The sequence below is a fragment of the Balearica regulorum genome, chromosome 3, assembly GCF_011004875.1.
Source record: "Balearica regulorum gibbericeps isolate bBalReg1 chromosome 3, bBalReg1.pri, whole genome shotgun sequence".
In the NCBI taxonomy this organism is placed as follows: domain Eukaryota; kingdom Metazoa; phylum Chordata; class Aves; order Gruiformes; family Gruidae; genus Balearica; species Balearica regulorum.
In genome coordinates this window covers 1,708,470-1,724,607 of record NC_046186.1, presented here as the reverse complement: position 1 = coordinate 1,724,607, position 16,138 = coordinate 1,708,470, and the positions used below count along the sequence as shown (strand labels likewise).

The 16,138-nt window shown below is 63.0% G+C and overlaps 1 protein-coding gene across 1 annotated transcript in view; it reads left to right on the top strand.

Annotated features, from left to right (window-relative positions):
• The first annotated feature begins 7,696 nt into the window (after positions 1-7,696).
• The window catches only part of LOC142601172 (fas-binding factor 1 homolog), a 19,129-nt gene continuing 10,687 nt past the window's right edge, over positions 7,697-16,138 (top strand). Inside the window, exons 1-7 of the mRNA XM_075749755.1 lie at positions 7,697-7,702; positions 9,133-9,250; positions 9,734-9,788; positions 10,021-10,487; positions 13,092-13,145; positions 13,528-13,682; positions 14,005-14,252. Of these exons, the coding sequence (XP_075605870.1) occupies positions 7,697-7,702; positions 9,133-9,250; positions 9,734-9,788; positions 10,021-10,487; positions 13,092-13,145; positions 13,528-13,682; positions 14,005-14,252 (1,103 nt within the window). The remainder of the gene's footprint in view (positions 7,703-9,132; positions 9,251-9,733; positions 9,789-10,020; positions 10,488-13,091; positions 13,146-13,527; positions 13,683-14,004; positions 14,253-16,138) is intronic.

Here is a 16,138-nt window from a genome sequence, read left to right as displayed (position 1 = left end):
GAAGGCAATACAGGATGACGGCGCTGTGACCCTGTGCGAGGCCGTGAAGAAAGAGTATCTGGTCTGCCTGCAGTGCCACCGATTCTTCAACCGGCAGCTGCCCGCACTGCAGCCAGCCCACGGCAGTACAGGACCTGCCCACGCTGGCCGCCGCCCTCTACGGCGTGAACCTCCTGGTGCGCGAGGAGGTCCCACAGCTGGAACTGTGGCTGGGCTTGGAGCTGGCCGTCGGCGGGGAGCCGCTCCACGCGTGGGAGGTCACCTGGCTGCTCCCCCAAACGGCCCCCGAGAGATGCTGCAGGGCCTGCAAGGCGCCTCTGCCCAGGAGCCCTGGGGACAGCGAGGGCTCGCAGGCATGGCTCCCCGTCCTCGGGGCCCAGGGACCCCCAAAGGGACAGGCGGGACCGGCCAGGCAGGACGCGAGGCAGGCGTGGGCAAAGCGCCCCGCTATGGGCAGTGCGGCCCTGCGCCCGGCTGCGCCGGGGGAGTCTCTCCCCGGCCTGGGCCCGGTGTGGCCCCTGCCCCCGTGGGCACAGCTCCCCCCCTCTCAGGCCCTGGACAGGCTGCAGAGAGCTGGCAGGGAGCCCCTGCCCTGGGTGGGCTACAAGGGCCTGGGCCAGGGGGCCAGGCTGCAGCACGCCTGGCAGTCCTGGGCCAAACTGAAGAACAGCGTGCGCAGGGGCGTCGGGGACGAGCAGGGCTGCGCGTGGAGAGGAGGGAGCTCGGCACCCAGCGGCACCCCGACAGGGGACCGGGCGCTGCCCTTCGATCTCCGCTGTAAGGTCGACGCGCTCTTCCACTCCATGGTGATGGAGGCGTAAGGGGCACCGGCAAGAAAAGGTGGGACCGGGAGGAGCGTGGGCCGGGCGAGCCCAGCGTGGGGAGATGGGGGCGGGACGGGGCTGTCTGGTGCAGCCGTTGCAGCCGTGGGGTTCAGGAGGGGTTTCTGGAGGACGAGGCGCCGCGGTGCGGGAGCGCCGGGATGACGGTGAGTGACGTGATGGCCTCTCGCTGAGTTTTGGTTTGGACGGGGCAGTTAAACAGGAGCGGCACTGGCACCAAAGTGCTGACGTGGTTTAGGCCCAGCCGGCAGCTGAGCACCACGCGCCGCTCGCTCACCCCTCCCCCGGCAGGATGGGGAGGAGAACGGAAAAAACCACGGCAAAGCCTCGTGGGTTGGGATAAGGGCAGTTTACTGGGACAGCAAGGGAGAGGGAAAACCATCAACAACAGTGCTGATAACAGATAGTCACAATGGGGGACAGCAGAGAACAATTTACCGGTCCAACGACCGACCGACCGGACGCTCAGCCCGTCCGGAACCGCGCCGAAACCGCGCCGCCCGCTCCCCTGCCTGACTAGCCCCCCTTTTATGGTGAGCATGACCGTGACATGGTATGGAGTAGCCCCCGGCCAGCTTGGGTCACCTGTCCTGGCTCCTTGTGACATTACCTCTATCCTTGCCCGAACCAGGACAACTGCACAAACAAGTCCTTTGCCTTTACCTTCTTTCATCTTTTACTCACTTCTACACCGTTCTATCTGCTCTGCCGCTTTGTCCTCGTCTTGCCAACATTTTTGGGCCCATTCTATTCCCACTTGAGATGGCGCACGTTTATATTTTCGCGGCAATTTATCCATGGCAATCCTGTCCGTGACGCCAATTTCACCGTCGCGTTAAGAGGAAGAGTCTGACGTGTGGCTGAGGAGGGCCGTTGAGTCCCGAGGTTCAGAAAGGATTTTAGAAAGCAATTGTAAACTCCTTCTCACAGAGGAGCCTAGGTGTGCCTAGGTCCAGTCTTAGACCCAGACTCAGTCGATGGTTTATGTCTAAAGGATTATATGCGTAGCCGCTTACCAGAGTCAACGTTTGCCTGTCAGAGCCCCGCCAAGGACTTTCACTGAGACAGTTTTGCAAAGTTGAAAAAGATAGATGATTTGTTAGGGCGACAGATATAAAAAGTTTGGACTTGCCGTTGATAAATACACTTAGTGCAAAAATCGAGCTGCTCTTTTGTTAACAATACGTTCCCAGGGTAGCACCCGACATGGCCGGAGGTGCAAGCCTTACCAAAGAGGCGTCCCTGCCTGGGGGGAGAGAGGTCCAGGAGTCCTCATCCTCCAACTGGAGGATTCTAAATGCCAGATCCATACTCGTATGAGGTGGGACTAAGGCAAGTATCAGGTGCCGACTGGGTCTTAACAAGCTTCGCTGCTTGTTGAGGCCTCCCCCTCGCCACAGGGATCGCTCAGTTAATTCCAGCGGCAGAGCCTGCGGCGCCGCGTCTCTCAAGATGAGCAAGTTACTCATCCATGGCCTTTCTTCAGGTCCTATCCGTGCAAGGCAAGCCCGGTACTCAGTAGGGTGCTCAGCACGGTGCTCCAGCCCGTGCTTTATTGAAGTTGCCCCCCGCAGCTACTTCCGGCCCACTCTGTATTCAACACCAACATGTTTCTCCGCCGGGTGTCGCCGGGCCCTGGCCAGGATCCCTGGCGCAAGAGGGAGGACAAGAGACCACCACGGTGTACGTGGCTGGTGAGAACCCACCAGCCCCTGGGATGGGAGTGGGGGGCTGCCGCCAGGGCCCACCAGCGGGTCCCCCAGGCCCACGGGGTGCCAGAGCCTGGGCCACGGTGCCACCAGGCCCCGGCAGCCATCACAGTGGCCTGGCCTAGGGGTGGAGGTGGGTGGCCAGAGGGACCTGTCCTGCCCGCTCCCGCGCAGGCTCTGGGCCATGTTGTGGGGTGCGCTGCCCCCCAAACCCTGACAAAGGGGCACGGGGCCCTCCTGGCCGAGGGCAGACAGCCCGCACTAACCCGGCGCTGGCTTTGTGGCGCAGGGGACCTCTGTGGGGAAGGACCTTAGGAGAAGCAGGAGGAAGGACCCCATAGGTGAGCAGCCCCGTCCCATAGCCGCGCCGGGCTCCGCAGCGGCTGCCGGCCGAGAGACGCCGTTGGCCCTGGAGCCCCCGTGAGGGCTGCCCTTGCTTAGTCCCCCTCTGCCTCCTCTCCCAGGAGCCTCCATCCCCTGGGAAGACGTGGAGGGGTCTATGGAGAGCCTGAAGGCTGGGTAAAGAGAGCCCCTCTTCCCTGCGGGGGGGCAGCCCCGTCGGGACCCTTCCCCGCTTGTGGGAAGCTCTGCCGCGGGCAGCCGCCGTGTCGCCCTGGGGAGGCTGCGGGTGGGCGAGAGTAGGATCTGGGAAAGAGTTTGCCCTTTCCTGACACCCGCTGTGCCCCCTCCCGCAGAGCCCGCTGGTGGCCCCAGCGCCCCTCTCTGTCCTGAGCCCCTGGCTCCGCCAGATGCGTGATGGAGTCCCTGGACACAACCCAAATCTGCCTCGACCTGCTGCAAAAGCTGAAGGCAATACAGGATGACGGCGCTGCGACCCTGTGCGAGGCCGTGAAGAAAGAGTATCTGGTCTGCCTGCAGTGCCACCGATTCTTCACCGGCAGCTGCCCGCACTGCAGCCAGCCCACGGCAGTACAGGACCTGCCCACGCTGGCCGCCGTCCTCTACGGCGTGAACCTCCTGGTGCGCGAGGAGGTCCCACAGCTGGAAGTGCGGCTGGGCTTGGAGCTGGCCGTCGGCGGGGAGCCGCTCCACGCGTGGGAGGTCACCTGGCTGCTCCCCCAAACGGCCCCCGAGAGATGCTGCAGGGCCTGCAAGGCGCCTCTGCCCAGGAGCCCTGGGGACAGCGAGGGCTCGCAGGCATGGCTCCCCGTCCTCGGGGCCCAGGGACCCCCAAAGGGACAGGCGGGACCGGCCAGGCAGGACGCGAGGCAGGCGTGGGCAAAGCGCCCCGCTATGGGCAGTGCGGCCCTGCGGCCGGCTGCGCCGGGGGAGTCTCTCCCCGGCCTGGGCCCGGTGTGGCCCCTGCCCCCGTGGGCACAGCTCCCCCCCTCTCAGGCCCTGGACAGGCTGCAGAGAGCTGGCAGGGAGCCCCTGCCCTGGGTGGGGCTACAAGGGCCTGGGCCAGGGGCCAGGCTGCAGCACGCCTGGCAGTCCTGGGCCAAACTGAAGAACAGCGTGCGCAGGGGCGTCGGGGACGAGCAGGGCTGCGCGTGGAGAGGAGGGAGCTCGGCACCCAGCGGCACCCCGACAGGGGACCGGGCGCTGCCCTTCGATCTCCGCTTTAAGGTCGACGCGCTCTTCCACTCCATGGTGATGGAGGCGTAAGGAGCACCAGCAAGAAAAGGTGGGACCGGGAGGAGCGTGGGCCGGGCGAGCCCAGCGTGGGGAGACGGGGGCGGGACGGGGCTGTCTGGTGCAGCCGTTGCAGCCGTGGGGTTCAGGAGGGGTTTCTGGAGGACGAGGCGCCGCGGTGCGGGAGCGCCGGGATGACGGTGAGTGACGTGATGGCCTCTCGCTGAGTTTTGGTTTGGACGGGGCAGTTAAACAGGAGCGGCACTGGCACCAAACTGCTGACGTGGTTTAGGCCCAGCCGGCAGCTGAGCACCACGCGCCGCTCACTCACCCCTCCCCCGGCGGGATGGGGAGGAGAATGGAAAAAACCACGGCAAAGCCTCGTGGGGTGGGATAAGGGCAGTTTACTGGGACAGCAAGGGAGAGGGAAAACAATCAACAACAGTGCTGATAACAGATAGTCACAATGGGGGACAGCAGAGAACAATTTACGGGTCCAACGACCGACCGACCGGACGCTCAGCCCGTCCGGAACCGCGCCGAAACCGCGCCGCCCGCTCCCCTGCCTGACTAGCCCCCCTTTTATGGTGAGCATGACCGTGACATGGTATGGAGTAGCCCCCGGCCAGCTTGGGTCACCTGTCCTGGCTCCTTGTGACATTACCTCTATCCTTGCCCGAACCAGGACAACTGCACAAACAAGTCCTTTGCCTTTACCTTCTTTCATCTTTTACTCACTTCTACACCGTTCTATCTGCTCTGCCGCTTTGTCCTCGTCTTGCCAACATTTTTGGGCCCATTCTATTCCCACTTGAGATGGCGCACGTTTATATTTTCGCGGCAATTTATCCATGGCAATCCTGTCCGTGACGCCAATTTCACCGTCGCGTTAAGAGGAAGAGTCTGACGTGTGGCTGAGGAGGGCCGTTGAGTCCCGAGGTTCAGAAAGGATTTTAGAAAGCAATTGTAAACTCCTTCTCACAGAGGAGCCTAGGTGTGCCTAGGTCCAGTCTTAGACCCAGACTCAGTCGATGGTTTATGTCTAAAGGATTATATGCGTAGCCGCTTACCAGAGTCAACGTTTGCCTGTCAGAGCCCCGCCAAGGACTTTCACTGAGACAGTTTTGCAAAGTTGAAAAAGATAGATGATTTATTAGGGCGACAGATATAAAAAGTTTGGACTTGCCGTTGATAAATACACTTAGTGCAAAAATCGAGCTGCTCTTTTGTTAACAATACGTTCCCAGGGTAGCACCCGACATGGCCGGAGGTGCAAGCCTTACCAAAGAGGCGTCCCTGCCTGGGGGAGAGAGGTCCAGGAGTCCTCATCCTCCAACTGGAGGATTCTAAATGCCAGATCCATACTCGTATGAGGTGGGACTAAGGCAAGTATCAGGTGCCGACTGGGTCTTAACAAGCTTTGCTGCTTGTTGAGGCCTCCCCCTCGCCACAGGATCGCTCAGTTAATTCCAGCGGCAGACCCTGCGGCGCCGCGTCTCTCAAGATGAGCAAGTTACTCATCCATGGCCTTTCTTCAGGTCCTATCCGTGCAAGGCAAGCCCGGTACTCAGTAGGGTGCTCAGCACGGTGCTCCAGCCCGTGCTTTATTGAAGTTGCTCCCCGCAGCTACTTCCGGCCCACTCTGTATTCAACACCAACATGTTTCTCCGCCGGGTGTCCCCGGGCCCTGGCCAGGATCCCTGGCACAAGAGGGAGGACAAGAGACCACCACGGTGTACGTGGCTGGTGAGAACCCACCAGCCCCTGGGATGGGAGTGGGGGGCTGCCGCCAGGGCCCACCAGCGGGTCCCCCAGGCCCACGGGGTGCCAGAGCCTGGGCCACGGTGCCACCAGGCCCAGGCAGCCATCACAGTGGCCTGGCCTAGGGGTGGAGGTGGGTGGCCAGAGGGACCTGTCCTGCCCGCTCCCGCGCAGGCTCTGGGCCATGTTGTGGGGTGCGCTGCCCCCCAAACCCTGACAAAGGGGCACGGGGCCCTCCTGGCCGAGGGCAGACAGCCCGCACTAACCCGGCGCTGGCTTTGTGGCGCAGGGGACCTCTGTGGGGAAGGACCTTAGGAGAAGCAGGAGGAAGGACCCCATAGGTGAGCAGCCCCGTCCCAGAGCCGTGCCGGGCTCCACAGCGGCTGCCGGCCGAGAGACGTCGTTGGCCCTGGAGCCCCCGTGAGGGCTGCCCTTGCTTAGTCCCCCTCTGCCTCCTCTCCCAGGAGCCTCCATCCCCTGGGAAGACGTGGAGGGGTCTATGGAGAGCCTGAAGGCTGGGTAAAGAGAGCCCCTCTTCCCTGCGGGGGGGCAGCCCCGTCCGGGACCCTTCCCCGCTTGTGGGAAGCTCTGCCGCGGGCAGCCGCCGTGTCGCCCTGGGGAGGCTGCGGGTGGGCGAGAGTAGGATCTGGGAAAGAGTTTGCCCTTTCCTGACACCCGCTGTGCCCCCTCCCGCAGAGCCCGCTGGTGGCCCCAGCGCCCCTCTCTGTCCTCAGCCCCTGGCTCCGCCAGATGCGTGATGGAGTCCCTGGACACAACCCAAATCTGCCTCGACCTGCTGCAAAAGCTGAAGGCAATACAGGATGACGGCGCTGCGACCCTGTGCGAGGCCGTGAAGAAAGAGTATCTGGTCTGCCTGCAGTGCCACCGATTCTTCACCGGCAGCTGCCCGCACTGCAGCCAGCCCACGGCAGTACAGGACCTGCCCACGCTGGCCGCCGTCCTCTACGGCGTGAACCTCCTGGTGCGCGAGGAGGTCCCACAGCTGGAACTGCGGCTGGGCTTGGAGCTGGCCGTCGGCGGGGAGCCGCTCCACGCGTGGGAGGTCACCTGGCTGCTCCCCCAAACGGCCCCCGAGAGATGCTGCAGGGCCTGCAAGGCGCCTCTGCCCAGGAGCCCTGGGGACAGCGAGGGCTCGCAGGCATGGCTCCCCGTCCTCGGGGCCCAGGGACCCCCAAAGGGGACAGGCGGGACCGGCCAGGCAGGACGCGAGGCAGGCGTGGGCAAAGCGCCCCGCTATGGGCAGTGCGGCCCTGCGGCCGGCTGCGCCGGGGGAGTCTCTCCCCGGCCTGGGCCCGGTGTGGCCCCTGCCCCCGTGGGCACAGCCCCCCCTCCCCCTCAGGCCCTGGACAGGCTGCAGAGAGCTGGCAGGGAGCCCCTGCCCTGGGTGGGCTACAAGGGCCTGGGCCAGGGGGCCAGGCTGCAGCACGCCTGGCAGTCCTGGGCCAAACTGAAGAACAGCGTGCGCAGGGGCGTCGGGGACGAGCAGGGCCTCGTGTGGAGAGGAGGGAGCTCGGCACCCAGCGGCACCCCGACAGGGGACCGGGCGCTGCCCTTCGATCTCCGCTTTAAGGTCGAGGCGCTCTTCCACTCCATGGTGATGGAGGCGTAAGGAGCACCGGCAAGAAAAGGTGGGACTGGGAGGAGCGTGGGCCGGGCGAGCCCAGCGTGGGGAGACGGGGGCGGGACGGGGCTGTCTGGTGCAGCCGTTGCAGCCGTGGGGTTCAGGAGGGGTTTCTGGAGGACGAGGCGCCGTGGTGCGGGAGCGCCGGGATGACGGTGAGAGACGTGATGGCCTCTCGCTGAGTTTTGGTTTGGACGGGGCAGTTAAACAGGAGCGGCACTGGCACCAAACTGCTGACGTGGTTTAGGCCCAGCCGGCAGCTGAGCACCACGCGCCGCTCGCTCACCCCTCCCCCGGCGGGATGGGGAGGAGAATGGAAAAAACCACGGCAAAGCCTCGTGGGGTGGGATAAGGGCAGTTTACTACTGGGACAGCAAGGGAGAGGGAAAACCATCAACAACAGTGCTGATAACAGATAGTCACAATGGGGGATAGCAGAGAACAATTTACGGGTCCAACGACCGACCGACCGGACGCTCAGCCCGTCCGGAACCGCGCCGAAACCGCGCCGCCCGCTCCCCTGCCTGACTAGCCCCCTTTTATGGTGAGCATGACCGTGACATGGTATGGAGTAGCCCCCGGCCAGCTTGGGTCACCTGTCCTGGCTCCTTGTGACATTACCTCTATCCTTGCCCGAACCAGGACAACTGCACAAACAAGTCCTTTGCCTTTACCTTCTTTCATCTTTTACTCACTTCTACACCGTTCTATCTGCTCTGCCGCTTTGTCCTCGTCTTGCCAACATTTTGGGCCCATTCTATTCCCACTTGAGATGGCGCACGTTTATATTTTCGCGGCAATTTATCCATGGCAATCCTGTCCGTGACGCCAATTTCACCGTCGCGTTAAGAGGAAGAGTCTGACGTGTGGCTGAGGAGGGCCGTTGAGTCCCGAGGTTCAGAAAGGATTTTAGAAAGCAATTGTAAACTCCTTCTCACAGAGGAGCCTAGGTGTGCCTAGGTCCAGTCTTAGACCCAGACTCAGTCGATGGTTTATGTCTAAAGGATTATATGCGTAGCCGCTTACCAGAGTCAACGTTTGCCTGTCAGAGCCCCACCAAGGACTTTCACTGAGACAGTTTTGCAAAGTTGAAAAAGATAGATGATTTATTAGGGCGACAGATATAAAAAGTTTGGACTTGCCGTTGATAAATACACTTAGTGCAAAAATCGAGCTGCTCTTTGTTAACAATACGTTCCCAGGGTAGCACCCGACATGGCCGGAGGTGCAAGCCTTACCAAAGAGGCGTCCCTGCCTGGGGGAGAGAGGTCCAGGAGTCCTCATCCTCCAACTGGAGGATTATAAATGCCAGATCCATACTCGTATGAGGTGGGACTAAGGCAAGTATCAGGTGCCGACTGGGTCTTAACAAGCTTTGCTGCTTGTTGAGGCCTCCCCCCCTCGCCACAGGGATCGCTCAGTTAATTCCAGCGGCAGAGCCTGCGGCGCCGCGTCTCTCAAGATGAGCAAGGTTACTCATCCATGGCCTTTCTTCAGGTCCTATCCGTGCAAGGCAAGCCCGGTACTCAGTAGGGTGCTCAGCACGGTGCTCCAGCCCGTGCTTTATTGAAGTTGCCCCCCGCAGCTACTCCGGCCCACTCTGTATTCAACACCAACATGTTTCTCCGCCGGGTGTCCCCGGGCCCTGGCCAGGATCCTGGCGCAAGAGGGAGGACAAGAGACCACCACGGTGTACGTGGCTGGTGAGAAACCCACCAGCCCCTGGGATGGGAGGTGGGGGGCTGCCGCCAGGGCCCACCAGCGGGTCCCCCAGGCCCACGGGGTGCCAGAGCCTGGGCCACGGTGGCACCAGGCCCAGGCAGCCATCACAGTGGCCTGGCCTAGGGGTGGAGGTGGGTGGCCAGAGGGACCTGTCCTGGCCCGCTCCCGCGCAGGCTCTGGGCCATGTTGTGGGGTGCGCTGCCCCCCAAACCCTGACAAAGGGGCACGGGGCCCTCCTGGCCGAGGGCAGACAGCCCGCACTAACCCGGCGCTGGCTTTGTGGCGCAGGGGACCTCTGTAGGGAAGGACCTTAGGAGAAGCAGGAGGAAGGACCCCATAGGTGAGCAGCCCCGTCCCAGAGCCGCGCCGGGCTCCGCAGCGGCTGCCGGCCGAGAGACGCCGTTGGCCCTGGAGCCCCCCCTGAGGGCTGCCCTTGCTTAGTCCCCCTCTGCCTCCTCTCCCAGGAGCCTCCATCCCCTGGGAAGACGTGGAGGGGTCTATGGAGAGCCTGAAGGCTGGGTAAAGAGAGCCCCTCTTCCCTGCGGGGGGGGCAGCCCCGTCCGGGACCCTTCCCCGCTTGTGGGAAGCTCTGCCGCGGGCAGCCGCCGTGTCGCCCTGGGGAGGCTGCGGGTGGGCGAGAGTAGGATCTGGGAAAGAGTTTGCCCTTTCCTGACACCCGCTGTGCCCCCTCCCGCAGAGCCCGCTGGTGGCCCCAGCGCCCCTCTCTGTCCTGAGCCCCTGGCTCCGCCAGATGCGTGATGGAGTCCCTGGACACAACCCAAATCTGCCTCGACCTGCTGCAAAAGCTGAAGGCAATACAGGATGACGGCGCTGCGACCCTGTGCGAGGCCGTGAAGAAAGAGTATCTGGTCTGCCTGCAGTGCCACCGATTCTTCACCGGCAGCTGCCCGCACTGCAGCCAGCCCACGGCAGTACAGGACCTGCCCACGCTGGCCGCCGTCCTCTACGGCGTGAACCTCCTGGTGCGCGAGGAGGTCCCACAGCTGGAACTGCGGCTGGGCTTGGAGCTGGCCGTCGGCGGGGAGCCGCTCCACGCGTGGGAGGTCACCTGGCTGCTCCCCCAAACGGCCCCCGAGAGATGCTGCAGGGCCTGCAAGGCGCCTCTGCCCAGGAGCCCTGGGGACAGCGAGGCTCGCAGGCATGGCTCCCCGTCCTCGGGGCCCAGGGACCCCCAAAGGGACAGGCGGGACCGGCCAGGCAGGACGCGAGGCAGGCGTGGGCAAAGCGCCCCGCTATGGGCAGTGCGGCCCTGCGGCCGGCTGCGCCGGGGGAGTCTCTCCCCGGCCTGGGCCCGGTGTGGCCCCTGCCCCCGTGGGCACAGCCCCCCCTCCCCCTCAGGCCCTGGACAGGCTGCAGAGAGCTGGCAGGGAGCCCCTGCCCTGGGTGGGCTACAAGGGCCTGGGCCAGGGGGCCAGGCTGCAGCACGCCTGGCAGTCCTGGGCCAAACTGAAGAACAGCGTGCGCAGGGGGCGTCGGGGACGAGCAGGGCCGCCTGTGGAGAGGAGGGAGCTCGGCACCCAGCGGCACCCCGACAGGGGACCGGGCGCTGCCCTTCGATCTCCGCTTTAAGGTCGAGGCGCTCTTCCACTCCATGGTGATGGAGGCGTAAGGAGCACCGGCAAGAAAAGGTGGACCGGGAGGAGCGTGGGCCGGGCGAGCCCAGCGTGGGGGAGACGGGGGCGGGACGGGGCTTGTCTGGTGCAGCCGTTGCAGCCGTGGGGTTCAGGAGGGGTTTCTGGAGGACGAGGCGCCGCGGTGCGGGAGCGCCGGGATGACGGTGAGAGACGTGATGGCCTCTCGCTGAGTTTTGGTTTGGACGGGGCAGTTAAACAGGAGCGGCACTGGCACCAAACTGCTGACGTGGTTTAGGCCCAGCCGGCAGCTGAACACCACGCGCCGCTCGCTCACCCCTCCCCCGGCGGGATGGGGAGGAGAATGGAAAAAACCACGGCAAAGCCTCGTGGGTTGGGATAAGGGCAGTTTACTGGGACAGCAAGGGAGAGGGAAAACAATCAACAACAGTGCTGATAACAGATAGTCACAATGGGGGACAGCAGAGAACAATTTACGGGTCCAACGACCGACCGACCGGACGCTCCAGCCCGTCCGGAACCGCGCCGAACCGCGCCACCCGCTCCCCTGCCTGACTAGCCCCCCTTTTATGGTGAGCATGACCGTGACATGGTATGGAGTAGCCCCCGGCCAGCTTGGGTCACCTGTCCTGGCTCCTTGTGACATTACCTCTATCCTTGCCCGAACCAGGACAACTGCACAAACAAGTCCTTTGCCTTTACCTTCTTTCATCTTTTACTCACTTCTCCACCGTTCTATCTGCTCTGCCGCTTTGTCCTCATCTTGCCAACATTTTTGGGCCCATTCTATTCCCACTTGAGATGGCGCACGTTTATATTTTCGCGGCAATTTATCCATGGCAATCCTGTCCGTGACGCCAATTTCACCGTCGCGTTAAGAGGAAGAGTCTGACGTGTGGCTGAGGAGGGCCGTTGAGTCCCGAGGTTCAGAAAGGATTTTAGAAAGCAATTGTAAACTCCTTCTCACAGAGGAGCCTAGGTGTGCCTAGGTCCAGTCTTAGACCCAGACTCAGTCGATGGTTTATGTCTAAAGGATTATATGCGTAGCCGCTTACCAGAGTCAACGTTTGCCTGTCAGAGCCCCGCCAAGGACTTTCACTGAGACAGTTTTGCAAAGTTGAAAAAGATAGATGATTTATTAGGGCGACAGATATAAAAAGTTTGGACTTGCCGTTGATAAATACACTTAGTGCAAAAATCGAGCTGCTCATTGCTAACAATACGTTCCCAGGGTAGCACCCGACATGGCCGGAGGTGCAAGCCTTACAAAGAGGCGTCCCTGCCTGGGGGGAGAGAGGTCCAGGAGTTCTCATCCTCCAACGGAGGATTCTAAATGCCAGATCCATACTCGTATGAGGTGGGACTAAGGCAAGTATCAGGTGCCGACTGGGTCTTAACAAGCTTTGCTGCTTGTTGAGGCCTCCCCCTCGCCACAGGGATCGCTCAGTTATTCCAGCGGCAGAGCCTGCGGCGCCGCGTCTCTCAAGATGAGCAAGTTACTCATCCATGGCCTTTCTTCAGGTCCTATCCGTGCAAGGCAAGCCCGGGTACTCAGTAGGGTGCTCAGCACGGTGCTCCAGCCCGTGCTTTATTGAAGTTGCCCCCCGCAGCTACTTCCGGCCCACTCTGTATTCAACACCAACATGTTTCTCCGCCGGGTGTCCCCGGGCCCTGGCCAGGATCCCTGGCGCAAGAGGGAGGACAAGAGACCACCACGGTGTACGTGGCTGGTGAGAACCCACCAGCCCCTGGGATGGGAGTGGGGGGCTGCTGTCAGGGCCCACCAGCGGGTCCCCCAGGCCCACGGGGTGCCAGAGCCTGGGCCACGGTGCCACCAGGCCCAGGCAGCCATCACAGTGGCCTGGCCTAGGGGTGGAGGTGGGTGGCCAGAGGGACCTGTCCTGCCCGCTCCCGCGCAGGCTCTGGGCCATGTTGTGGGGTGCGCTGCCCCCCAAACCCTGACAAAGGGGCACGGGGCCCTCCTGGCCGAGGGCAGACAGCCCGCACTAACCCGGCGCTGGCTTTGTGGCGCAGGGTACCTCTGTAGGGAAGGACCTTAGGAGAAGCAGGAGGAAGGACCCCATAGGTGAGCAGCCCCGTCCCAGAGCCGCGCCGGGCTCCGCAGCGGCTGCCGGCCGAGAGACGCCGTTGGCCCTGGAGCCCCCGTGAGGGCTGCCCTTGCTTAGTCCCCCTCTGCCTCCTCTCCCAGGAGCCTCCATCCCCTGGGAAGACGTGGAGGGGTCTATGGAGAGCCTGAAGGCTGGTAAGAGAGCCCCTCTTCCCTGCGGGGGGGCAGCCCCGTCCGGGACCCTTCCCCGCTTGTGGGAAGCTCTGCCGCGGGCAGCCGCCGTGTCGCCCTGGGGAGGCTGCGGTGGGCGAGAGTAGGATCTGGGAAAGAGTTTGCCCTTTCCTGACACCCGCTGTGCCCCCTCCCGCAGAGCCCGCTGGTGGCCCCAGCGCCCCTCTCTGTCCTGAGCCCCTGGCTCCGCCAGATGCGTGATGGAGTCCCTGGACACAACCAAATCTGCCTCGACCTGCTGCAAAAAGCTGAAGGCAATACAGGATGACGGCGCTGCGACCCTGTGCGAGGCCGTGAAGAAAGAGTATCTGGTCTGCCTGCAGTGCCACCGATTCTTCACCGGCAGCTGGCCCGCACTGCAGCCAGCCCACGGCAGTACAGGACCTGCCCACGCTGGCCGCCGTCCTCTACGGCGTGAACCTCCTGGTGCGCGAGGAGGTCCCACAGCTGGAACTGCGGCTGGGCTTGGAGCTGGCCGTCGGCGGGGGAGCCGCTCCACGCGTGGGAGGTCACCTGGCTGCCTCCCCCAAACGGCCCCCGAGAGATGCTGCAGGGCCTGCAAGGCGCCTCTGCCCAGGAGCCCTGGGGACAGCGAGGGCTCGCAGGCATGGCTCCCCGTCCTCGGGGCCCAGGGACCCCCAAAGGGACAGGCGGGACCGGCCAGGCAGGACGCGAGGCAGGCGTGGGCAAAGCGCCCCGCTATGGGCAGTGCGGCCCTGCGGCCGGCTGCGCCGGGGGAGTCTCTCCCCGGCCTGGGCCCGGTGTGGCCCCTGCCCCCGTGGGCACAGCCCCCCCTCCCCCTCAGGCCCTGGACAGGCTGCAGAGAGCTGGCAGGGAGCCCCTGCCCTGGGTGGGCTACAAGGGCCTGGGCCAGGGGGCCAGGCTGCAGCACGCCTGGCAGTCCTGGGCCAAACTGAAGAACAGCGTGCGCAGGGGCGTCGGGGACGAGCAGGGCCGCCTGTGGAGAGGAGGGAGCTCGGCACCCAGCGGCACCCCGACAGGGGACCGGGCGCTGCCCTTCGATCTCCGCTTTAAGGTCGAGGCGCTCTTCCACTCCATGGTGATGGAGGCGTAAGGAGCACCGGCAAGAAAAGGTGGGACCGGGAGGAGCGTGGGCCGGGCGAGCCCAGCGTGGGGAGACAGGGGGGGGATGGGGCTGTCTGGTGCAGCCGTTGCAGCCGTGGGGTTCAGGAGGGGTTTCTGGAGGACGAGGCGCCGCGGTGCGGGAGCGCCGGGATGACGGTGAGAGACGTGATGGCCTCTCGCTGAGTTTTGGTTTGGACGGGGCAGTTAAACAGGAGCGGCACTGGCACCAAACTGCTGACGTGGTTTAGGCCCAGCCGGCAGCTGAGCACCACGCGCCGCTCGCTCACCCCTCCCCCGGCGGGATGGGGAGTAGAACGGGAAAAACCACGGCAAAGCCTCGTGGGGTGGGATAAGGGCAGTTTACTACTGGGACAGCAAGGGAGAGGGAAAACCATCAACAACAGTGCTGATAACAGATAGTCACAATGGGGGATAGCAGAGAACAATTTACGGGTCCAACGACCGACCGACCGGACGCTCAGCCCGTCCGGAACCGCGCCGAAACCGCGCCGCCCGCTCCCCTGCCTGACTAGCCCCCCTTTTATGGTGAGCATGACCGTGACATGGTATGGAGTAGCCCCCGGCCAGCTTGGGTCACCTGTCCTGGCTCCTTGTGACATTACCTCTATCCTTGCCCGAACCAGGACAACTGCACAAACAAGTCCTTTGCCTTTACCTTCTTTCATCTTTTACTCACTTCTACACCGTTCTATCTGCTCTGCCGCTTTGTCCTCATCTTGCCAACATTTTTGGGCCCATTCTATTCCCACTTGAGATGGCGCACGTTTATATTTTCGCGGCAATTTATCCATGGCAATCCTGTCCGTGACGCCAATTTCACCGTCGCGTTAAGAGGAAGAGTCTGACGTGTGGCTGAGGAGGGCCGTTGAGTCCCGAGGTTCAGAAAGGATTTTAGAAAGCAATTGTAAACTCCTTCTCACAGAGGAGCCTAGGTGTGCCTAGGTCCAGTCTTAGACCCAGACTCAGTCGATGGTTTATGTCTAAAGGATTATATGCGTAGCCGCTTACCAGAGTCAACGTTTGCCTGTCAGAGCCCCGCCAAGGACTTTCACTGAGACAGTTTTGCAAAGTTGAAAAAGATAGATGATTTGTTAGGGCGACAGATATAAAAAGTTTGGACTTGCCGTTGATAAATACACTTAGTGCAAAAATCGAGCTGCTCTTTTGTTAACAATACGTTCCCAGGGTAGCACCCGACATGGCCGGAGGTGCAAGCCTTACCAAAGAGGCGTCCCTGCCTGGGGGGAGAGAGGTCCAGGAGTTCTCATCCTCCAACTGGAGGATTCTAAATGCCAGATCCATACTCGTATGAGGTGGGACTGAGGCAAGTATCAGGTGCCGACTGGGTCTTAACAAGCTTCGCTGCTTGTTGAGGCCTCCCCCTCGCCACAGGGATCGCTCAGTTAATTCCAGCGGCAGAGCCTGCGGCGCCGCGTCTCTCAAGATGAGCAAGTTACTCATCCATGGCCTTTCTTCAGGTCCTATCCGTGCAAGGGCAAGCCCTGTACTCAGTAGGGTGCTCAGCACGGTGCTCCAGCCCGTGCTTTATTGAAGTTTGCCCCCCGCAGCTACTTCCGGCCCACTCTGTATTCAACACCAACATTTTTCTCCGCCGGTGTCCCGGGCCCTGGCCAGGATCCCTGGCGCAAGAGGGAGGACAAGAGACCACCACGGTGTACGTGGCTGGTGAGAACCCACCAGCCCCTGGGATGGGAGTGGGGGGCTGCCGCCAGGGCCCACCAGCGGGTCCCCCAGGCCCACGGGGTGCCAGAGCCTGGGCCACGGTGCCACCAGGCCCCGGCAGCCATCACAGTGGCCTGGCCTAGGGGTGGAGGTGGGTGGCCAGGGAC